The following is a 25,638-nucleotide window of genomic DNA, read 5'->3' as shown; positions in this document are numbered from 1 at the left end:
GAAGACCTGGTTGGTTCTCCACATTCCTTTAAAGGGTATGTGGAGGGCTCCTATGTTATATAGCTTTGACCCTAAAGCACCACCATATTTACTAAATTAGAAATAAAATTATAACAAGCAAGAAAATTCACAGGTGGATTATAAGTGTAAATTGAGTATTAAAAAATGTAACGAGAATAACTAAATCCAAGCTATGATTACTTCATCATCAAATTCCTGACATTTACCCTTAAGGGGTGTATAGTTTATGATAGTACTACATGAAAAATTTACATCATTACTAACTTTTCTATCTGCAATCCAAATCAATATGTTACCTGTCAAGGCTCCAACATTGTCAGAACTTATATTTCGGCCTTGTAAGGACTTTTTACCATATCAGTCCACCTATATCTTGGTCTTCCTCTGGGTCTCTTTCCTGCCAACCTTGCAGAGAACACTTGTTTTGCTAATCTTTCTTCTCCCATTCTGTTTAAGTGACCATACCACCTGAGATTAGCTCTGCTAACACCTGGATGCTAACAACATCAAGTTCTTTCCTAATATCCTTGTTTTTAATACAATATTGCCATTGATGCCATCTGTTTAAACCCCTAATCTTTTTCAGGACTCATATCTGCAGCCTCTAGTCTTTGGTCAAGTGTTTTACTTCTGACCCAGCTCTCAGATCCATATGTTAAAATTGGTTTGAACACTGTCTTGTGTATAGCTAATTTAGTGTTTTGACTAATTTCTCTCTTATTCCATATAAATTTATTCAGTTGGCTTCCTACCACACTGGCTTTGATTCTGTTGTTTATTTCCATATTTAATTTACCATCTTCACTAAAATTCTTGCCTAAGTATCTGAAATATTTTACTTGTTCTATAGATTATCCATTCAAAATACAGTTGATATTTTCAATGCTTCTGCCTATTTTCATTGTCTTTGTGTTGTTATTGCTGACCTTCATACCAAATCTATTACAACAGTTATTCAGTTTAATCAGGGAATCTTGTAGACTTGTAGTAGATTTATTTAGAAGTATAACATCACCCACATAAAGCAGAGAGCTCACATTAACATGGGTTTTATAGATTCTCCATTCAAAATACAGTTGATATTTTCAATGCTTCTGCCTATTTTCATTGTCGTGTTGTTATTGCTGACCTTCATGCCATATCTATTATAAGCAAAGAGCTAACGTTAACATCTCCAATTTTGATATGAGGTTTAATACCACTTTCCTTCATAATGTGATCCATATAGATAATGAATAATAGAGGGGGATAATGTACATCCTTGTCTGACACCAGATTTAGCATTAAACCATCTTCCTGTATTTCCTTCAATTCTAACTGCTGACTTACAACTGAAATATAGACTAAGTATTGCTTGATATAATGTCCCACTGACACCATACAACTGTAGCATTTTGAATAGCTTCTCTCTTGGCAATGTGTCATATTCTCTTTCCAGATCTATAAAACTTAAATACAGATCTTTATTATATTCTCATGACTCTTCAACTATTTGTCGTAAAGTGAAAATCTGATCCTGACAGCAACTATTTGGCCTGAATCTAGCTTGTTCTTCATCATGCTTCTCCTCCACAATTCTTCTGAACGGTTTCTCAAGTATACTGGCATAAATCTTACTGGGAACACTCAGTAGATAAATGCCTCTGTAATTCTCGACATTCAGTTTTATTTTCCTTTTGATATATATATATGGGTACTATGAGAGCTCTACTCCAATCATCTAGAATTTCTCCCTCTGAACTGTGCAGTGCAGCCACTGTATGACTTTTATACCTCTATACTCTAGCATTTCTGGTCGAATATCATCTACTCCTTGTGCTTTTCCACATTTCAGGCCTTCGATGACTTTTTTTACTTTAAGTATAGATATGTATTCTTGAATGCATGCCTGGTCAGTGTTTTTTATTACTGCTAATTTCATTTAGCAATTTTTTGAAGTAATTACTCCATACTTCAAGGATATCTTTTTCTCCAGTTTTCATTCCACCTCTATCATCTCTAATTCTCATTCCACCTTTATCACCTCTATCATCTCTAACATATGAGAACAGGTTGAGGATTTGTGGGTTGCAGAAACTAGTTGATAGGCGGAAAAGGGGAGACATGATTGAGACATTCAAATTGCTAAAAGGATTCTATAGGATTAATTCAGATGATATTTTTGAGATCAGGACTGGTGGTGGATGTACTAGGGGACACCCATGGAAGCTGGGCAAGAGCGTGGTTAGCAGGGGTGTTAGAGCTGGGTTCTTTACTTTTAGAGTGGTAAATGAGTGGAATAAGCTGCCAGAGTCTGTTGTGGGTGCTATGACAGTGAGCGAGTTCAAGGCAAGGTATGATAGATACTGTGAGAATGTTGAACAGCTGCGTGAACATGATGTTTAGGGCCTCCCTCGATGAGTCTAAGGACTCCTGGAGTAGCCTGTGGTAATAATAATAATAATAATAATAATTCCTTTTAGAGCACTCTTTCTTTCATTTCTGAGCTTCTTCAACAACTTTTAGAATATCTTGCCACCTTCTTGATATTTATTTTCTGTGTTCTTACCAAAGTCTTCCCATGACTTTGTTTATATATAAAAGGACATTTATAAGAATAGTAGATATATCATCAGTGTGTGTGTGTGTGTGTGTGTGTGTGTGTGTGTGTGTGTGTGTGTGTTGATATAGGGCTTGACAAATTATGCAAATACTTAATTGCCTGAGATTTCCCATTTTTTGAAATGTACAGTAAGTCAATAGGAGATCCATAGCGATTGGTTCTTCTCCATTGTTGAAGTTTTTTTTTTTTCATTAAATAAAAAAAAAGAAAGAAAAGATTGCATATGCATTTTGTGAATAACGTTTGGTCATTAGAGAGCTCAGTCACTACTTCCTAGAATTTTGAAATTTTTAGATTATTGCAATTTAGGTTAGGTTAATTGCATAGAGCTTCAAAGCATTCTTTGAAGGGTCAAATCTGAAAGGACTTGTGAAGAATTTTTGTATTGCTTCATAGGATTGTATGACTCATGTTCTGCAAGACCAAATTTCTTTGCTTGGAGAAAATGGATGTAATCCGTGTTTACCTATTCACATGTCTACAGTTTGATCTGTTCTGGCCAAAACATCATTGACTACAGGAATGGGGAATTTAGCAGACTCCTTAATTAGTCGAGGAGAAATTTCTTTTGTGCAGGGCATGATAGATGAAACCTTGATTTATGGCTTGAAAGTTGTCTAAGTATTCCACATTTTTTTAAAACATTTGAGATGCATTTAGAAATGCCCTTTATATAAGTAATTGAAATTCTCTAACTAATTGTGAGCTATTAGGAGAGAGATATTATCCAAGATATGTTGCAATTTGTATGTTATTCAAGCTTCAGCAATTAGCTGGAAATACTACTTTCACCACTGAAATCAGTTTCATCTGTGACATGTTTAGCCAATAACCCCACCACCACCCATACAAAATCAACAAACCTCTTAAATGTGCAAAAATATCCATTATCAATCTTTATATCTCGGGTACCTCAGAAAAAATATTTTGTTCTCAATGTGTGTGTTCATATTCAGACATAATTAAAGTCTCACCAAAAAATGGCTACCAAAAGATCATCCTGGCATCTACATTATCCTCTTGCTTTCTCAAAATTGATATCATTTGGTTACAGGAAGAACAGCCAGTATTTCCATGAAACTGAAAATATGTGCAGTATCTGCAAGTCCAAGCTATGGGACTTGCAACATGTGCCATTTGACACATGTCATCAGATTCATTAAGGGAATAAAAGCCTATGGTACACATGTAAATATATGAGGGGCACCCAAAAATAATTGGAATCTGAATTTGGTGTGTGCGTGAGCATTTTTTAGTTACAGATGATGCTACTAGGCATTGTGAGTGTGCACCTTTCTATGCCAGTCTGAAAAGTAGCATCATCCTGTGTGAACTGGTTTGTTGTTCTGGCTGCTTTTTTTTGTTAGTGCCTACAAGCAAGTTTGGTGATTTTGTGTTGGCTGACCACAAGGAACAGTGTGCATGAAATTTTGTTTATTTTGAGTAAAATTACAGCAGAAACTATTGTTATGCTTCAGCAAACCTTTAGGGACAACACTTTATGTAAAATACAGGTCTGCGAGTGGTTTTCCCATGACATGGGAACATGTCAGTTGAAGACCAACGATGATCTGGCTGACCTTTGACAAGCAGAAATTATGAAAACATCAAAGGTTTGCCAAGCAATCCATCAAAATTATCGAAAGACCATTGAGCAAGTTTCTGAAGAGGCAAATTTGTCATTGAGTTTGTGCCAGGGAATTTTAACAGAATATTTACATTTGAAATGTGTCCACTAAATTTGTGCTTAGAGGATTAAAAAAAAAAGCGCTTTTCTGGCTTTCTTTCATGATTTCATGGTTTTCTTTATCCAAGGGATAAAGAAAACCATGAAAGGGCAGTGATTCATTGATGTGGACAAAGTGAAAGAAAAGTCACTGGAGGCAATAAATAGTATTCCATTTGAAGTTCTAGAACTGTTTCCAGCAGTGGAAAAAATGTTAGGACAAGTGTATTGACTCACATGGAGAGTACTTTGAAGGAGACTAGAATATAGCATTATAAACTTGAATGATTTTTTTTTTTTTTTTTTTTTTAATTCCTGTTATTTTTGGGTATTCCAAAAACACCCTCATATACACATCTAAGTGTTTTGGGAATTTGCCATTGCTCCAGTGATCTAACCTGGATAAATATGGTTGCCTCACTGTCAAAACTATGGGAAACTATCCTCATGAAACCATCAGGTGAATTATCTTTTCAATGTACCTACACATCCATTAGAACTGGAGCTGCCATTTTGAACTCTCGCTTCCCTTCTCACTGTTGTATTTGCATTCATATGTATCTCATGAATGTGAAAAAATTCCTTGTGACTAATTCAAAATATCAGTTCAGTAACTGAATGAGTTATCTCTAGATGCCTGTCTTTCCTTTAATCTCCCTACTGGCCAATATGGATGAAATAGTGAATTGCACACTACTTATCCATGTTATTCAATGGATTTTAGAGCTTTGTATCCAGATTTATCTCAACGTCGTGGCTGGTTGGGGGGTTATAGAATGAGTGTCAGATGAATAATATTCAACTCTTTGAACTGAAGTATTAAACTTTTGCCCTAATAATTCTTGTAATAAGAGTAGTCAGTGACTTAGTAATATATAAGCACTACAAGAAACTTATGTTTGGATTGCTGCATGTAAGAGGAAATTCATGAAGGAATTAAAAAGTCTACAAAACTTTACTTTGTGGGTTTTCTGCTGGTCAGTTGAATTATAATTTGATCATAGTTCCATTGCAAAGCTTGCTAGGTTCACTAGGTTTTTGACTCATCTTAGACTAAATAATTTCATGGTGAGAGCATGCCACAAAACTAAGAATAGCTTTAAAGGGCATTGTAAAACTGTAATATAATTATTGTAAATTTTACATAATTTTAAAAATGAATACAGTGAAAGAGTTAAAATTTTTAATAAGCATAAAATAGAAATTTACCATCAAATAGAAGGTACTCTCATTGGTGGTAGTCTTTCTTCTATCCTCCTTAATTACTTTATGGAATGGTTCAAACAATGACTGCTCTTTAGCATCAATTCTAGATCCTTAGTGTGATATGTAGATACTTTTTTTATGTTGCTCTGACAGACAAAAAGATTATAGGTTATAAGCAAACCTATAGTACATTTTGTACTTTGAATGGGCTAAGGGTATTTTTTTTTTCATATTTTTTTTATCAGTTATATATATAGACTATCTGATCAGAATTATCTGGATACCCCTCTAATTCATAAGTTGACGTCTAGATGTCACTGTGACCTCGCATACCAGTATAAAAGGAGACATGGAGCTGTGTGTTGTCCAGTGATAAGAAGTACAAGCAGAATGGGTAGGTCAATGGAGCTCAGTGACTTCGAACATGGACTAGTTATTGGTTGCCACATCAGTAAGAAATCTGTCAGAGACATTTCAACCCTCGAGTTTCCCAAGTCAACAGTTGGTGATGTGATTGAAGTGGAAATGTGAAGGCACAACCACAACAAGACCACAGTCAGATAGACTGCATTTAATGACAGACAAGGACTGTTGAGTGTTGAAGAAGGTGGTTCGTGGAAAAATCACCAGACATCAAGTGAAGCAACCATCCGGGAGTTCTGCAGTGCGTTGAGAATTAAGAGGAATGGGATTCCATGGTCGAGCAGCTGCCCATAAGCCAAACATTTCTCCTGTGAATGCTAAGCGCTGTCTGCAGTGGTGTAAAGAGCGATGACAGTGGACAACTGGAAACATGAGATTTGGAGTGGTGAATCGTGCTTTACCATGTGGCAGTTCGATGGGAAGGTCTTGGTGTGGCAAATGTCTGGAGAATGATTCCTGCAAGCATGTGTAGTGCCAACAGTGAAATTTGGAGGAGTTGGCGTTACAGTGTGATGGGTGTTTTTCATGGAATGGACTTGGCCCTCTCATAACACTACAGTGAAATCTAAATGCAGAAGGGTACAAGGACATTTTGACCCGTTGCATACTGCCTGTGGTAGAAGATCAGTTTGGTGACGACTATTGTCATCATCAAGCTGATCTTCTACCACAGGCTATATCAGCATGAAAATGCTACCTGCCATAAAGCAAGGTCTGTGAGGAAATGGTTTGTCAACAGTAACGTTCCAAAAATGAAGTGGCCACGCCAGAGCCCTGAATCCCATAGAACATCGTTGGGATGAATTAGAAAGGTGACTTTGCTTCAGACCCTAATGACCCACATCATGAACTGCTCTGGCTACAGCTCCTCAGGAAGAATGGGCTGCCATTCTTCCAGAGAAGTTCTGACACCTGATAGAAAGTCTCCCCAGCAAAGTTAGAGCTGTTATAGAAGCAAAGGGCAGACCCACCCTTTATTAATGTCCACTACTGGAAGGTGTGTCACAGGGAAAGTCTGATTACAGTTTCAAGTAGGTGTCTGGATACTTTTGATCAGATAGTGTATTTGTATTTAATTTATTTTTTACATAGTTTGAAAACCCTGTTTAAAGATCATACATGGAACTTTTTCAAGCCACTTGGTCTCTAATAAGCTGGGTGGTAGTTTCACACCAAGTGTTGAAATTTATCTGCCACCTAAAGACAGTGGCGAACATCCATTCCCACACACAGCAGGATTCGAACTTGCAGCCTGTTGGTTGTAGACTGCGTATGCTAACCACCTTGGTTGGCTGTTTGGCCAGACCATCTGTTCTGCTGAGATCAAAATCGAAGAACAAGATTATGTAAGACTTAGAATCAAAGGGTTCAGGCCTTGCTTCTCATGGCATCGTCACAAGAAGCATATCTAATCCAGTAGTCATAAAGGTCACTGTGATCAGTTATGTTGTAGTAGATTTAAATTTGATTGTTTGTTCCTTGAAATATGCAAAACACTGCCATTGCCCTAATCTTAAACATACTGCTTGTCTATCTCCAAGTCTTGGGAAGTAATCACTATAAATTGTTTCATGATTTTTTTAATTAATTTTTATTTTATTATTATTTATTATCATTTTTAATTGCATAACTATACCTGACCGTGTTCTTTGGAACTTTACTAGTGTTTTCTTCTGTTCACTCAGCCACAACTAAGACACATGAAAGTAGGACTTGTACTGTTTCACTCATTCTTGTGTTAATATTTTAAATGTGACTAGTTCTTTTGCTTTCTCCCTGAACTATGCTCATGTTACAGTGAGTGAAATATATAGCAGTGGCAAATAAATTCCAATTTCTTTTACTATATTTAACCATTTTCAAAACTATTATAATTATGATGTTAAAAGATTCTAACTTTTAAAAGCATTATCTTTAACTTTTTTAGGTGGTAAAAAGAAGCCTCTCAAGCAGCCAAAGAAAGATGACAAGTTTGTTGATGATGTAAGACATTTTATATTTATCCATTGTCATTTCATTTTTGCTATATACAGTGTCTGACACTAAAGTAATGCAGCTCTTCTTATTATCTGTAAAAGAAAGATTATCTTTAATTACTATTTTTGAAGTTCCTTTCTCAGTTCTATGCCTTTTCCAATTTTTAATTTTGGGATGTAGATTTCAGGAAATGGGAGATGGTGGCATGTTGATTCTTTTTCCAGATATTTTAGTCATTCTAATGAATGTGCATTACAGTAAAACCAGTACTAGTCCCAACAACTAAATGATTCTGAAACACCTGCTTTAGAACAGATTCAGACAACAAAATATAAACCATTATGGTCTGTGCTTTTGATCCATCTATATATATGTAGTTCAATCCCTTTAAAATACTATGACTGATCATTAGAGTTGGCACTTCACTAATGTTAAAGTTTTTCATCTGCACAGATAGTGAGCCATTCATTGGAACAAGTGATAATTGGATAGTGCCAGGTCCACAGTATACGTTGAGTTGAGAGGGAAGCTCCATTTCTAGTTCCTTGCTGCTGCCCCCCTCTCCCACAATTTTAACTGACATATCCTGTCTGCTACTGTCTTTTGAAGAATACCTACTTTTGATTGAACGGCATGTATTTGCTCTTCTAGTTCAGAATACAGTGTTGATGACATGCCTTTCCAAACCAGCTCAAAATGAACTGGTTAAGCACCCTAAAATAGTTGAATTATTAACACTCGGGAGGTTGCATCTGATCTGACAAATAAGTGCTAATTGTTAACATGAATATTCTTTAACTTATCTACCTTTAACTTTAACTTCAACTTTCTTTAACTTTAACTTCAACCTTATTGTATAGGTTGAAGGTCATGAGTAGCTGTGCATTCATATGTTACGAGTGATATTCTGCACTTTTTTTTGCTGTCAGTTTGGTTTAACGCATGTTATGTAAAGGTTTATGATGTTTGACAGTAAATGTTATCTGAGAGATACAGCGACATCTGATGTCAGTATAGTATAGTTTATTTGTTTTTTTTTTATTCTTTGTTCAATAATTTCTAGATTGTAACTGAAAATAAATAAACCATCATGTATTACTGAAATAGAGAACCAAAGCTTATTTTTATCATATATATTCTCTAGAAGATGTGCTTTACATTTATGGAAAATACTGAGGACAGTGCTCTTGAGCTTGCCCCACCTTTACTCCTCGTTACCCAGTATGGCACTACTTATGCTTGCGTCTGCCAAAACTTTTAGTTTCTATATTTTTGGCACGAAACTTGAAATAATATTGAAATAATGTTGGATTCAATATTTATTACATATCCTTTAGGAGATGTGCTTTACATTTATGGAAAATATTAAGAAAAGTGGTCTGCTTGTTCCACCTTTACTACGAGTTGCCCAATGTTGAACTACTTATGCTTGCTCTGCCAAAACTTTTAGTTTCTCTATATATATTCGGCTATGAAATAATGTTAGGTTCAATATTCGCTTAATTTGTACCATCATGAATTATATTTGCAGTGTTTGTTTTTTTGCATTTTAGCACGTACTAGTAATGAATGTTATCTCTCAGATATACGTGTCCTACGCGACAAAATTACCACCACGACCTCCTAAGTGTTAAAGGAGATCCATTTTTTATCTTTTTTGATGAACTGTTCATCCTGATACTGATAAGCATTTTTTTAATACTGCAGTGTTGGAGTTATGTGCAGAGTTTCCCTTAGCATGTTAAGTTGGGTTGACTCTTAATGCCTGGCCACATCGGTTTTAAATTTTGCAATCATCTCAAGTGCAGTCCTTTTCTTCATTTTTTGTTTTTCAGATGTTTTTGACTAGTAGCTTTCAAATAGCATTCAACACGAAACATGAAAATCTATTTCTTGATTGGAAGGCAGTTTCAAATAGAGTTATGTGGGCAAACTTCAAAATGAGTAAACAGGGAATGAAACTTTTGTGTCTATTGTTGCACAGAAGGTTCTTCTTAAGAGGTGGAGGAATTTTCTGATTCATTAGAACAAGTAGCTGGCATGAGGAAAATGGTAAAAATGCTCCTTGTTCAAGATCTGAACAGCACAATATGAAATGAATCCCAGCAGGCATATAGGAATGTTTTGGGGAAAATTCGGAGAAAGGGGCAAAGCTAATAATAATGCAGAGTGTTTACTGGACTTCTGCTCAGGACATGGACTAGCCATTATTAACACCACATTTCAACATAAAGATGTGCACAAGTTCACATGGAGAGAAGACACAAGAAATAAGAAAAGCCTCATTGACTACGGCATTATTGATACTGATATCAAAAAGCTAGTTTAGGATAGATACAAGAGTACAGATGATTTGAAATTGGAAGTGACCATTACGTGGTACTAAGCAGGATAAAATTAATATCACACTGAAAAGAACAGTATGTAAGAAAGTTTTACAAAGAATTAAAGTTGAGCAATTTTTACAAGTAAATTGTAGACTCAACTATGCAAACATTATTGAAGAAAATTTGCAGCAGTTTGAAAACTAGAACCAAACCTTGGAGTTAGTGGAAAACTGAAGAAAACATTTTTTCAGCTAGAGAGGTATTTGGCAATGATAGAAAATTAAGATCCCCTCCCGGTGAACATAAGAAGAACAGTCTGGGAAAAGAAGAAAGTATACCATAAGTTTCTATCAATTAAATCATCAGATGTCCTAAAAGAATACAAAGGAAAATTATAAGTGAGCTAAACTATGTGTAAAAGTAGCTAAACAAAACTCTTGGGAAGACCTTGTAACAGTGGAAAATAAATATCTGGAAGGTGTCAAAATGTTCTGAATGATATGGAAGAAAGAGTAGTGTAAAAGCAATCAAAGATGATAAAGATGACATGAAAACTGAAGATAAGGATATCCTACATGTCTGGAGTAATTACTTTGAAAGACTGTTAAATGAACCCAAGCAGTGACAGAGTCGTAATAGAGAATTTTCAAGAGGAATTGCAAAAAGAGGAGTACATATCAATACTTAGTAGGAAAAGCTGCCAAAAACTTGAAATGTGGAAAGGTAGCTATAGTAGATGATCATCAGCAGCCATTGTCAATCTACTGCTGAATGAAGGCCTTTCCAAGATTACTCCAAAACTGTCTGTCCATGGCTCTCCTTTCCCATGTAACTCCTGCAAATCTGGTATCATCAATCCACTGTGATTTTGGTTGGTGTCGTGGTTGTTTTTCCTCTTGTGGAATCCAATCCAGTACTTCTTTTGTCCATCATTGATCTTGTCTTTGAGCAATATGTACCCATTGCCATTTCAGATGTTTGACTCTTCCCATGACGTCAGAGACTTTGGTTTGATTTCTTATCCATGTATTCCTTTTATGATCCAGTCTTGTGATACCAAGCGTACATCTTTCCATGCTAAATTGTATTCTTAATTTTTGAATTTCCTTTACCTTTAAGTGTCCATGTTTCATAGCCATATGTCAATATGGCTGTGAAACATTGGAAGAATACATTGGTTAAAAACTTTTCTCTTCAGGCATAATGGCAGTTGGCTTTTGAATATTGAATGTAATTTTCCAAATGCTTTACATCCAAGCATTGTGTGTCTTTTAATTTCTGTTTAATTTTTTTCATAGCCTTTACCTTTAATTTTTCAATAAAATTAAAGGTAAAGGCTGTGGGAAATGAAATTAAAGGTGTATAATTTTCAATGATCATAAAATTTCCTTTGAGAATATGTATTTTTTTTTTATTTATTGTATTTAGAGTGACTCTCAATTTAAACAGAAGCTAAAAGAAGAACAGAAAGCATTAAAAGAAGCTTCTCAGAAGGCAGCACAAAAAGGCCCTATGTGTAAGAATAAATCTACTTTAAACTAAGTTCACAAAGAAGTTATACTTACTTTAATGTTTTCACTTTTGTTTCTCTTAATCTTCCTCCATTATTTCCTAGAAACTATAATATGCAGCTTATTTATTTTTAAGTCATTTGCATAACAAGAGGTAGAAGAACATATATTGCATTAGTGCCATGGTTGGGAAAGAGGAAATCTGTAGATGTGTTTCTTGAAGAGTTGCTAACAGTTATGATGCACTTCTTGAGGAATGCTGTTCTGGAGGACAAACAGATGAAATAGAAAAGGAGAAACAGGTTCAGTGTGTTTTCAGTTGGACTGAAAAAGAATATCGGGCAGCTGTTCATTTTACATTTTACAGGTCAAATGGAAAGCATAGAAATGATGGCTACCAGTTCACTGGAACAGTATCCATTAACTGTATATGTGAGATAGTTATTGGGGTGAGTCAGTGAGTGGAGGATTATTTATCATCTGAATTTATCTGCTTTAGATAGCACCAAGATTGTTTTGTGTGTTGGTGGGGGGGATTTTAGGTGCACGATGCTAAACATGTCAACAGTATTCTAAGGTTTAGAAGATTTGGGATTCTTACGTGATAGGTAGATGAGTGAAAAATAACATTTTGAGCAGAAAAGAGTGGCCATATTTTTAAAGGCAATGGAAGCTATTAATGTGATCTCTGTATCTAAGTAAAGCCTGGAAGGAAATCTTAGTCCACGGGGTGAGATCTGGTCTTGTCTGGTGATTTGTATATTACTTGAGGGGAAGGATGGGTAAGCTAAGACCCTTAAAAACTTACCTGCATTTTGCTAGCATTAAAGGTTGACCAAGTCATCCTTACCCAATTGAAGGATAATATAGAGATCGGTTTAAGCTACCAGTTGCAAATAACTTGAATGCTTGGAATTTGATCTGTACGGTATTTGCTGGTGATTGTATGTACTATCACCAGCAAAACTGTGGATAAGAGTATTGGTGATTAAGAGTAGGTCATTTATATATAGGAGAAGGGTAAGTGATAGCCCTGATGCACTTATGCATTGACAGAGCAGCTCAGAGAAAAGGAACCATCCATCATGACACACAGTGAATTAACAGAGAGATAGCTGACTACCTGATTATTAAGGGTGGCAGGTAGACTGGATAATGGCAATTTTCTTAGCAGCTTTCAATGCCAGCCATGATCAAATGCTCTTGAAATGTCAAGAGTGATGGTATGTTCTCCAAACCTTTGGAGATGGTGGGTGATCAGCCATGGATTTCATATTAGTAGTCATTGATTAATTCGATAGGCTTCTAGGTAGTGGAGAAGGTGATTACTTGATTTTCTCCATTATTTGGGAAGAATAGAAGTGTTGGATTGGTCAGTAGTTGGATGGCAGGCTGATCTCCCATTTTAGGAATATGTTGTATATAATATGCTTGCTTCCATGTACTGGGATAACTGCCAGGTGAGTATAACAGGTTGTAGAGACAGTATAGGATGAATAAAGGTTAGTAAAGTTATTTCTGGAGCACTGGAAGACAACCTATATTTAGTACTCATTTGTGTCTTTTTGCCAAAATAAGCAAATAATAATAATAATAAAAAAAAAGGAAGCATATGCTGCTCTTTCTGATATGGTATGAGGCAGTTTAACTTGTCATCTCTGCAGGAGTTGGAAAAGTGATGCAGAAGTCAGTTTTATCTTTAGATTCCATAACAAAGATATCCTATGGATGAGAGCAGTGAAAAGGCAAGTGAGCAGAAATTGTCAGATGGCCTTGGAAGACACCAGAATGCAAGTTTTCTTCTATTGGTGATTTGGATGGTTGTTTGCATTTACTGCATGCTGCCTGCAGTATGAATTTTTTCCTGTAACTGCTTTGTATTTCTTTTGTTAAATCAAAATTTTTTTGGGATGGAATGGGGAATGAAGTTATTCATGTTGGTGAGGATAATTTTTATGACTCACTCAGAGCAGGTGTTTGGATCAGATTGTGATTCTAGTTACTGAGAGGAGAAGTTACCTCTATGGTATATATCTGAAGGGAAAACTGGTTAAGAATAGATTAAGATATTGGGAGAAGATTATCAGGTATTTCAGTTGGTAGATGTACAGTTTGTGTTAGATCATTGCTAATAGCAAATATTTTCACATCCCTCTACCTCAAGCATTAGTGTTAGAAGAAGGAAACTGATTTAGAAGAGGGTGACATCGTTATTTGAATTACAGAAAGTTGAACTTCAAGGAATAGAAGAATAGGTTTTCACAATTTGGACCTGTAGTAAATACAACAGATGAATGGGGTAAAGGGATCCTTAAGCTAGAGGGAGTCAAAAGCACATGGAATTTTAAATTTAGCATTCTCTGGCAAGCAGTGTTTGATCTCACAAAAGGCACAGGTTCCATTCTTGTGCCAAAAGGAATAATGAATTGTGTAAATTGGACAGTGAGGTTGGACTATTTATAACTGCAATTTGGGTTTCTTTTGGGAAAAGGTGGATTGCTCTAGATGTTTAGCCTTTTATGCCATAGATTGGCAAAATGGATGTGAAAGTTTTTTTTTTTTTTTAGCGGAGGTCTACTTAAATCATAGTGACACTGCCATTTTTTGTTGCATGTTTCATTTCTGATCAGGAAATAGATGAAAGGGGGGTACTAAAGGGCCAAAGCTGTATAACTGAGAGGAGACCTCCACATAGCCTTTAAAGGAATGCAGAGAACCGACCAGGGCTTATGACCTATGAGGAAATGTCCAATCCTCGCCTTCTCGTGGTGCACCCTGTTGGGTATCTACCTGGTTACCAAATCTGAACGAATGAGGATGGGCTGGCAATTTGGGATTTAGCTGACCAAATTGTATTATTAGCTTAAACCAATATACAAAATGATGGTACAACATGACAAAATTTCATGCCGGCTGGGGCATCTCCCGGTTAAACGAAGCCTCCGTTGTTTTTGCCGGGTAACCAGGGCGAACAGTGAAAAGTCAGCTACTGGAACAAATCTGAAAGCATACCCCAACTCAGTATCACCAGAGTTAAAGATCAGTGCTATCAACATAAGAAGCCTGAATGGGAAAGAAATGGAGCTAGCTGAGGAATTAGATAAGTACCAGATCGACATAATAGGGGTGACTGAAACAAAAACTGGTCAGATCTTTCTGAGTAATAAATACAAAATTTTATATTCAGGCAATGACAGTCAAGGAAAAGAAGGAGTAGCCATAGTATTCAACACTAAATATGAGGCGAATCTTCTTGAATGGCAGGCAGTCTCAAGTAGAGTGATGTGGGCAAATATCAGAATGGAGAATTGGACAATGAGACTTATTTGTGCCTATGGTCCCACAAAAGGTTCTACTGAGATAGAAGTGGAGGAATTTTTTGATACTTTAGAGAAAGCAACTGACACAATGAAAAAGGAAAAGTTGGTCCTTGTTGGGGATCTAAATAGCAGAGTAGGAAATTATTTTCAGACATACAAAAATATTTATGGGAAAATTTGGAGAAAAGAGCAAAGCTAATAATAATGGCAAATACCTGTTGGATTTCTGCTCAGGACGGTGACTCGTTATTACTAACACCATGTTCCAACATAAAAATGTGCACAAATTCACATGGAGAGAAGAGGCAAGGAATAAGAAAAGTCTCATTGACTATATTATTGTTGATAGTGATGTTTTCTCCCTGGTGCAAGACACCAGAGTGTACAGTGGATTTGAAATTGGAAGTGATCACTATTTAGTCTTAAGCAGGATAAAATTGAATTTCATATTGAAAAGAATAACATGTAAGAAAGTTTTAAAGCGAATAAAAGTTGAGCAACTCTCAGATGTGAACTGTAGACTAAAATACACAAGGATTATTGAGGAAAAAATGAAAGAGTTTGAGAACAAGAACCAAACCTTTGAGATTCAGTGTCAAGCCTTGAAGAAAACTGATTGATTCAGTCAGAGAGGCATGTGGTGAGGTTGTCTCCAAGGATAGAAAAATCAGAACTCCATGCTTGACGCAGGAAGTTAAAGAGGCAGTGAAGGAAAAGAAGAAAGCATATCAAAAGTTACTGGCAAATTAGTGAGCTTGTGTGCTTAGAGAATACAAAGACAAATGTAAGAAAGCTAAACATTCTGTAAAACTTGCCAAATAAAAGTCATGGGAGGACTTTGGCAAGAACATCAGCTAATAGCTAACGCCTTTTTATTCCCGTATACGGGAGTAGGCGAGGCCATTTAGCCCTATCTAACTTTTGGAGACCGAGTGGGCAGTTCAATCTCCACTGGTACCCAATCAGAGACAGATGGCCCAAGGCTATCACTAATTAAGCGGTACGCAGTGAAGAGAGACGACTCAAATGTGCCGCCATCTCGTGGTCCCTAACCCTAACACAATATATTTAATGTCTGAAATAATGTGGGTTCTACGGTCGATTTTCTTGAGTTTACAGGACGAAAAACCCGAGTTTCCGGGAGGAAAAACCTGCTCGCCCGTGCCAGAGATCGACTAACTCGGGAACCGGTCGAAAAAAGGATTAGAAAAATTTCCTCTAGTCGCCGACTAGACTCGAAACCAAGCCTTCCTTCGTGCGGCCAAGCGCGGTTGTGTGCAAACGCCACATCCACTGAGCTACACATAGAAAGAACATAGAAAATAAATATCAAGAAGGTGGTAAGATATTCTGGAGGTTGTTGAAGAAGCTTAGAAATGGAGGCAAGAGTGCTGTAAAAGGATTTAGAGATGATAAAGGTGACATGAAAAAAGGAGAAAAAGATCCTTGAAGTATGGAGTAATTACTTCGAAACATTGCTAAATGATACAAGCAGTGAAAGCACAGTGGTAAAAAAAACACTCAACAGGCATACAGTCAGGAATACGTATTCATGCATGAAGTAGAAAAAGCCATCAAAGGCTTGAAATGTGGAAAGGCAGCAGGAGTAGATCACATTCGACCAGAAATGCTGAAGTATGGTGGTATAAAAGTCTTAGTCACTGCACTGCATAGTTCAGAAAGCCTGTACAGAGGGACAAATTCCCGATGATTGGGGTAGATCTCTCATAGTACCCATATATAAAAAGGGAAATAAAAACTGAATGTGAGAATTACAGAAGTATTTCCCTACTGAGTGTTCCTGGCAAGATTTATGCCAGTATACTTGAGAAATGGTTGAGAAGAATTGTGGAAGAAAAGCTTAGTGAAGAACAAGATGGATTCAGGCCAAATAGAGGCTGTCAGGATCAGATCTTCACTTTATGACAAATAGTTGAGAAAGCATGGGAATATAACAAAGATCTGTATTTAAGTTTTGTCAATCTGAAAAAGGCATATGCCAAGAGAGAAGCTATTCAATACGCTACAGTTATATGGTGTCAATGTGGCATTATATCAAGCAATACTTAGTGTTTATTTGAGTTGCAAGTCAGCAGTTAGAATTGAACGAAGTGCAGGAAGATGGTTTAATGTTAAATCTGGTGTGAGACAAGGATGTACATTATCCCCTCTGTTATTCATTATCTATATGGATCACATTATGAAGGAAAGTGGTATTAAACATATCAGAATTGGAGATGTTAATGTATGCGCTTTGCTTTATGCAGATGATGTTATACTTGGAAATAAATCCACTACAAGTTTGCAAGATTCCCTGACTAAATTGAATAACTGTTGTAATAGATATGGTATGAATGTCAGCAATAAAAAGACAAAGACAATGACAAAGATGGAATAAGATGACGAGGAGTTGCAAGTTTGGCATGCTTGTAGTTGTACTGAACAGGGATGCTACGTAGCTGCTGCTCTTGTATTAACAGGTGCAACATAATAGTTGCTAAATTCAGTGCAGCAATGACTATTGAAGTGCTTTTAGAATAGATATAGTGTTGAAACATTGAGTCTGTGATATAAAGGTGAATCTGTAATGGAGGGAGCATCTATGAGCCAAATTGCTTTCCACTGGAAAGCAATCACCAGAAATTTTAGGTGTACCATCCTATATGTGAGCAGTATTCTAGGGACTGGTGGATTTGTATAAAGTTAAGAGTTGGTTGGGTGTAAAACAGTATCTTCAAAACAGAATGCAGTTTTTTATATGCTGAGGTGTTTGTGATGTGTTTATGCCAAGAGACTAGAGATAAATGTTAGTTGAAGCAGAGATCTGATTTGTCTGGTGATTTGTGTATTACTGGGGATAAGGGTAGGGGAGCTGAGATCTCTTTTGTAAGAGAAAAGGCAAGGCTGCATTTTGGTGGCACTGAAGGTGACCAGATTGTTCTCCCCATTGGTCTGTAGATCAGTGTTTAAGGCAGTGGTTATAGATGATCTTGAAGCTTGGTATGCCTGACTTGGTTTGTCCAATGAGTAGGATGAATAGAGAGTACTATTGTCTGCAAAGCTGTGAATAGGATTAGTGGTAATTCAGAGTAGGTAATTTATGTACAGGAGAAAGAAAGTTATGTGGTAGAACTAGAGCCCTGAGCTACTGCATTGGTGGTAAAGCTTGAAGATAGGAAGCCACCTTGACATGCAGTGAAAGACCAGAGATAATTCATTATGCAATTATAGAGGGTGGCAGCTAGACCAAACAATGGCAGTTTGTTTAGCAGGCCTCAGTGTCAGAAGACCTGGAACCTCATGGGTTCACTTTAGTGAGTACGGGTATGGCAAGAGAAAGCTTCATGTAATATACATGAAGCCTTACTTCATGTATATTACATGAAGTAAGGCATGCTGGACCATGCCTTACTTCATGTAATATACATCTGTTGTATTATCTGTAGACCGGTCCTCTACCCTTCTTTCTTTCTTCTCTTCTTGCTTCTTACCCGAATGCTATTAGAGTATTCGAGGGCTAGGGGTGAATCTTTCCTATCTTGCTATGTCATTTCGCCTATTGCAGCCACCGAAGGGGGTAAGCTAGCCCAAATAGGTGCCGTCCCAAGCCCGGATAAATGGCGATGGTTGATGTCAGGAAGGGTATCCGGTCATAAAACTTCACTGCCAGCTCTAGATATGATTAAATGAGTCGAAAAGAAAGTGATACAAGGCTATGACGTACCCCTTAAGCGACGTGCAGCCACATTGCCCTACAGAAGTGGACGAGGGCCACCGCATCAAGGGCAGCTGCAGTTAAAGAAGCGAGCCCAGCAAGTGGAGAGAATGTTGCGAGTGGGAACGTTGACTGTTGAAAGCATGACTGGAAGGGGAAGAGAGGTGGCAGACATGATGAGGAAGAGGAAGTTGGACATTTTATGCATGCAGGAGACGAGGTGAAAGGGAGAAAAGGTGAAGGAACCAGGAGACGGGTATAAATTGTTCTACTCTGGAGCGAATAAAGAGGGAAGAAATGGCGTCGGAATTGTGGTGTGTGGCAGAATGAAGAGCGAAGTACTGGAAATGGGTAGGAGGAATGACAGGATCATGCGAATGAAACTGGGTCTTGGAGAAGAGCAACTGGTCGTCTTATGTGTATACGCCCCACAAGTTGACTGTACAGCAGAAGAGAAAGATGAATTCTGGAACGTGCAAGATGAAGAAATGAGGGAACTGGAAGAAAACGAGATGGTGATTGTCGGAGGAGACCTTAACGGACACATAGGGAGACAGAATAGGGACTGTGAAAGGGTGCATTGTGGAAATGATGAACAAGGAAGGAGAGAGGATTTTGGACTTTGCAGTAGCTTTTGATCTGGTAATTGTGAACTCCTTCTGTAAGAGGGAAGACCATTTGATAACATTTAAAAGTGGCTACAATAGTTCACAGATTGACTACATTTTGACTAGAGGAAAGCATCTTAAGACAGTAACAAATTGTAAAGTAATCCCAACAGATCAAGTGGTGCAGCAACACTGGCTGCTGTGTGCAGACTTTGAAATAAAGTTGAAGATAAGAACCTTTGGAAGCCATGGGAGGAAGAAAATTAAGTGGTTTCGCTTAAAAGAAGAGAGTGTGAGGAACCGTTTTAGGGAGAAGGTGTTAGAGAGGATTTCAGATGGACTAGAAAGTGTACAAGACTGGTGGAGACATGATTCAAAAGTAATTCTAAGCTGTGCAATTGAGGTGCTTGGTGAAACATCCGGGAAGATTACAGAGCAGGAGGGTTTGTAGTGGAATAATGATTTACAAGAAGCAGTGACGGCTAAGAGGAAGGTAAAGCAGAAGTGGGACAAGTCAAAAGTGGAAGAGGACAGAGATAAAAAGCAAGAAGCCAAGAGAGTTGTTGCACATGCGAAGGCCATGGCATATCAAGACCTTTTATGATCAATTAGAAACAATGGAAGGACAGAGAAAGATTTATCGATTGGCAAAATGTAGAAATAAGGCTTCAAAGGACATCGTACATGTGAGGCAGATCAAAGATGCTGAAGGAAGAATATTATGGAGGAATGTGGACATAAGAAACAGATGGAGAATATACTTAGAGGGAATTTTGAATGAGGAAAATGCAACGGCTCAGAGAGAAGATGGGCAGGCTTCTAAGGGGGATGGTGCAGAACATCAGTAGAAGGCCATGAAGGATGGAAAATCGGTGGGTCCAGACAGGATTCCAGTGGAGGCATGGAAGGCTCTGGGGGAAGAGGGAATTGACCTGCTGTGGGACCTGTTCATGAAAGTTTGCCAACAGGAAAATATACCCGAGGAATGGAGTTAAAGTACTCTTGTCCCCATCTACAAGGGTAAAGGGGATGCACAAGACTGTAAGAATTATAGAGGAATAAAGTTGATGTCCCCCACAATGAAAATCCTAGAAAGGGTTCTTGATGGGAGATGGAGATTGCAAAGGAGCAATTTGCTTCATGCCTGGTCGATCAACAACAGTGCTATCTTTGGGTTACGGCAGATGATGGAAAAGTTTCGAGAAAAACAACGGGAGCTACATCTGGTGTTTATTGATCTGGAGAAAGCATATGATACAGTGCCAAGGCAAGAAGTCTGGAGGTGTCTGAGGGAGAAAAAGGTACCAGAGAAATATGTCAGGTTAATGCAGGAGATGTACAGAAATGTGAAGACAAGTGTTCGAACCTGCCTGGGAGTGACAGAAAATTTTCCAGTGATAGTTGGCTTGCATCAAGTGTCTGCATTAAGTCCGTTCCTATTTAATATTGTGATGGAGGTGGTGACGGAGGAAGTGAAGATGCGTCTTGGACTATGTTGTATGCAGATGACCTAGTGCTATGTGCAGTATCAAGAGAAGTGGCAGCCAAACTGGAAAGTTGGAGGAAAGTACTGGAAGAGAGAGGTATGAGACTGAGCATATGTGTTGCAAAGTGGATGGCAGCCTGGAGACAGATCTGGAGCTGGAAGGAAATGTCATCAGGAAGGTCAGTGACTTTAGATATTTAGGTTCAACAATGAAAGAGGATGGTGAGGCTGAGAAGGAAGTGGGATGCAGGATGGGGGAACTGGAGAGAAAGACGGCTACAGTGCTATGTGATAAGAGAGTGCCGATCAATCTAAAAGGCAAATTTACAGGACAGTAGTGAGACCAGCTATGATGTATGCTTTGGAAACTGTGGCCCTGAAGAACGCTTAGGTGGATGTGCGGTGTGACCAGAAAGGATCATTTGAGAAATGATTATGTAAGGGGAACAGTGAAAGTTACAAACTTAGGAACAAAGATACATGGGGCAAGGTTGAGATGTTTGGTCATGTGATGAGGGGGAAAGAAAGGTCATGCAGATGGATGTCCAGGGGAAGAGGAAGTGTGGACGGCCAAAGAAGAGATGGTGGAGGAGGACTTGAGGATGAAGAACTTGGATGTGGCTACAGCTCAAGACAGGAAGTTGTGGAGGAGACTCACCACAAACAGTGACCCTACTTAAGTGGGAAAAGCTGCAAAAGAAGAAGTGTCAGAAGCCCTGGAAATGTCGAGTGACAGTGGTTTCTCTGAATCTTTCCATTGCATATGCCAAATGGTGAGCGATATAAGCTGAGGTCAGCTGTGAATCTTGAATAGTGGAATTCGTACTGGTGGTATCTGATTAATTTCCACTACTCTGTTTTGTGGAAATTATTGATGACTTGCTCCATTATTTCAGAGAGGACCAAGGTGATGGTGATTATTCAGTAATTTGGCTGAATTTTTTTTTTTTCTCTCTTTCTCTTGAATTAGCTGGATATGTGATTGCTTCCATGTATTGGGATAAGTACCAGCTATGTACAAGATTATAATGATAACTCTGCAGCACAATGTTTGAGAACAATTTGAGAGATGACATCGGGACAAGAAGAGTAGTGTCCAAGTTATTTAACAATTTTCTGATTCTTTGTCAAAGTTACAGGAGGCATATGATGCTCTGATTCTGGTTTGGCAGGAAGTGATTTTCCTTGATTATCTATGCAGGAGTTCAAGAAAAGACTGATGCTTGTGGAGCCAGCTTTAACTTTGGGTGAAATAACAGTGGTGCCATCGTGATGAGACAGAGAGATGTGCAAGAGCATTCAAGCAGAAGATGCATCCAACAGCTTTAGCAAGGGTTCAGAAGTCACAACTTCCATTTGTATAAGAGGCAAGTTTTCTGCTGTTGACTTGTACAAAATCAGATCTAGATCTGCTGATGAGTTTTGCATTTGCTTTGTGCATTGGTAATAGGTGACTTTTGAGAATCCAAAATTATGTTAGAAATCGATTAATATATTAAGAGGGTGGGAGGCCAAGGACTCGCTGGATAGATTATATTCAGAACCTTGGGTGGACACGTTTGGGAGCCTCACCAGAACACCTGAGCTTGGTGGTGGAGGATCGTGACCATTGGAAGTTCCTCTTGAAACTGCTGGCCCCACAACCCAATTAAGAAAGGTGGGCCGCCTTGAAGATGAATGAATGGATTAATACACTATATTTTGAATAAAATTTTTATAAAAATTTCTATTCAAACAAAATGGTAATGAATCTATACATAATACAAGGGACGTCTAGGAAGTAAGTTCTGATGTGCTGTCAGAGAAACAAAAATATACTTTATTTGAAATTAAAATAGACATCTTTCACTACTTTTCTACATAATTTCCACCATTGTTCAGGCACCTTTCGTTTTGTCGTGGAAGGTTGCCACCTGTGACGCAAACCACGTATTGACTGCTTCTTTGATTTCGTCATTGTCTTGAAACTGCCAGCCACCAAGATTTCAGATGTTTGAACAGGTGAAAGTCATTTGGCACGAGGTCAGGACTATATGAGGGATGATGGAATTGTTCCCAGCCGGAGGTGGCGAGAAGTTACCCATCTTTGTACCATGAATCACTCATTGCATGTTCTCCATAAATCTGAATAATTTGCTGACGAATTTCAGCTGTGTTAACATTCCTCGCATTCAAGAAATGGATAACTGTCCTAATTCCACATGCAGGAGGCGATTCGATTTTCTTGACATTATAAACACACACACACACACTAAGAAGTGTATGCACTGCGAGAATGTCTGAAAATGGCATCAACGCCTTGCTAACGAATCAACAAACTCAGAACGCATGTGCACCATTGCGATCGCAGTGCTGCTGTGAAAATATTTAAAAACAAAACTTACTTTCTGGAAGTTTTGGTGGAAGCATCTTTCACTTGATATGTGTTATTTTGTTATTAGTGTAAACGATTTGAGCAGTCCGTTTTTATTTGAGTTCAAACACTTTTTTGTTACATTTTGTGAAAAGTGTTACTCTTTATGTGCTTTTGTTTCATAGTGAGTCTAACAGGAAGCAAGTACTTGCTTCGGTTGCTAAGCCTTGTGGCATTTTATATGGGAACATTAACAAACAAACTCAACTGGGTAAAATTTGGAAACTATACACAGTACTGTCGACAGGGTGTAGCATAGAGGCAGCCTGCCTCATGCTGCGACTTAATAAGGGCGTGCGTTCAGCCATATTGCAGTAGGCGCCTTCGCTACGCTTAAACTGATTAAAAATTATTTGCGAACAGCAGTGACTCAAGAAAGATTGGTTGGTGTAGCAACTATATCGATAGAGGTGGTCGTAGCTTTTAATTTAAATTTAGAAGAGCTTATAAACAGTTTCATTGTGCGATATCCCCCTAAAGCAAACATTTAATTAATATTATTATGTAATCATTTTGCATTAATATTTTTCTTGTAATAAAAACATAATAGCAATTGGAAATTTTCTTATGTTTTGTCTTATAACCCATCTGGGATGATATTTAATTGTTTGCCTCAGTGCACGATCTAATCTGGTGACTGCCCCGACTATACATCATAACTGGGTGGAGTTAAGGAAGGTAAGATGTGGCAAATGCGTATTATTGGGCAATAGCAACCTGTTAGAGAAATCTCACTGCTGAAAGAAAGACCAGTGCTTGAGACCTAATATCAAAGTTGGTTGATGCTTTTGTTTAACAAAGCATAGAGAAGAGCATAACACCGTCAGATGGCTGGAGACTTCGTGACTTGTTTAAACTTACAATGGGTGTTAGGAGAGAGTATTGGAAATATACTTTAGCATAACAACAACTACAGTATGTATTTTAGTTTAGTTTTTGGAAATAAAATAGTTTTTATTTAATCATTTTAATATAATTCCAGATTTATTGTTTTGTAGATATTTTCTTAATGGTATGGTTATTGATAAGGTTTAATATTCTGAGTAGTTAAAAAAAAAAAAAATGAAAATTCCAGGTGAAAAATACGAAATGTATTATGAAGCTAGGGGTCTTGATGTGAACCTCCTGTGGCAAGCTGAATGTTTTGTTTTCTTTGACTGCTTTGATAAACTTTCTGTTGAACCAGAGCTTGGAAAGTAGATGAGGATTTTGGGGTAGAATGGGGAATGACGGCCTTCATGTCGGTGAGGATAATTTCTGCAACTTGTTGAGAGCAGGTTTTAGGATTGGATGAGCAGAAGTGATAGTCAAACTAGGGAAAAGAATAGATATTCCAGCAGTCATACCATTTGGCACCTTTGTAGTACCAGAGGATGGGAGGTTGAGGGAGGGCATTCAGTGGGAGACTTGCCCAATGTGGTCTGAGTTGTCAAGATGAAAGGGGAACTGCAATGTATTTAGAAGGAAAACTGGTTGAACAAATGAAAGATGCCATAAAATGGCAGCTTGTTCAGGAGGGTTTGCTACTAGACACAATCGAATGGGTTTTTCCAAATCTTTCCATAGCCTTTGTCCAAAGGTGGGTGAGATTGGCTAGGGAGTCAGCTATAGAATCATAATGGTAGAATTCGTGTTAGTGATCACCGATTAACTCTTCAGTCTCCAGGTAATGAAGAAGCTGACTTAATAATCTTCTCCATTAGTTTGAAAGTATGAGGTGCGAGCATTAGGTCGATGGTTAGATGGCTGACTTTTGTCTCCTTTTTGGTACAGGCTGAATGTATGTTTACTTCCACTGTTGGGTAGATTCCAGTAGAATGATAGTTTATATATTTAGGCAACATAGGATGGGTGATTCTAGAGTACAAGTTTGAACACGGCTGGAGGAATACCATCTGGACCAGGAGCCTTATTTGTATTGAGATTAATCTGGATTTTCCTGGCATCTTTTTTTGACAAAAGCTCAGAGGAGGCATACAGTGGGCAGTTCTGGCAATATGGGAGTGATTTGCCTTGGTCGTCTAGGCAAGAGTTGGAAGAAAAAAAACTAAGTCTTTTCCTTGAGTGAGGTTACCATGGTGCCAGGATGCAAGAGAGGTGGAATAGGAAAGGGCAGAGGTTATGGCCAACTGCCTTAGCAAGGGACCAGAATACCTTCCATATGTATGAAGTCTTCTGAATCATTTTTAGTTGGACTGTTGTGTATGCTGAATGAGAAGCTGGAGTTTTTAATTTAAAGTATTGAACCTGGTTGCATTTTTATCATGGAGAGTAGAGGTGCATTTTTTTGAAAACAAGGGCTT

The 25,638-nt window shown here is 37.8% G+C and overlaps 1 protein-coding gene across 2 annotated transcripts in view; it reads left to right on the top strand.

Moving 5' to 3' along the window:
• LOC150108483 (translation machinery-associated protein 7-like) overlaps window positions 1-25,638 on the top strand; it is a 50,224-nt gene that overhangs the window by 9,450 nt on the left and 15,136 nt on the right. For both annotated transcript variants that reach the window (XR_016550663.1, XM_090415891.1), the window contains exons 2-3: window positions 7,906-7,961; window positions 11,711-11,798. Coding sequence is in view for 1 of the 2 variants with exons in the window: in XM_090415891.1 (XP_090272017.1) it covers window positions 7,906-7,961; window positions 11,711-11,798 (144 nt within the window). In the remaining variant the exon portion in view is untranslated. The remainder of the gene's footprint in view (window positions 1-7,905; window positions 7,962-11,710; window positions 11,799-25,638) is intronic.

The sequence above is a fragment of the Typopeltis vanoorti genome, chromosome 3 (assembly GCF_054136105.1).
Source record: "Typopeltis vanoorti isolate ZY-2024b chromosome 3, IOZ_Tvanoo_1.0, whole genome shotgun sequence".
Classification (NCBI taxonomy): Eukaryota; Metazoa; Arthropoda; class Arachnida; order Uropygi; family Thelyphonidae; genus Typopeltis; species Typopeltis vanoorti.
The sequence above is the reverse complement of the archived record's forward strand: the minus strand, read 5'-3'. Positions and strand labels throughout refer to the sequence as shown.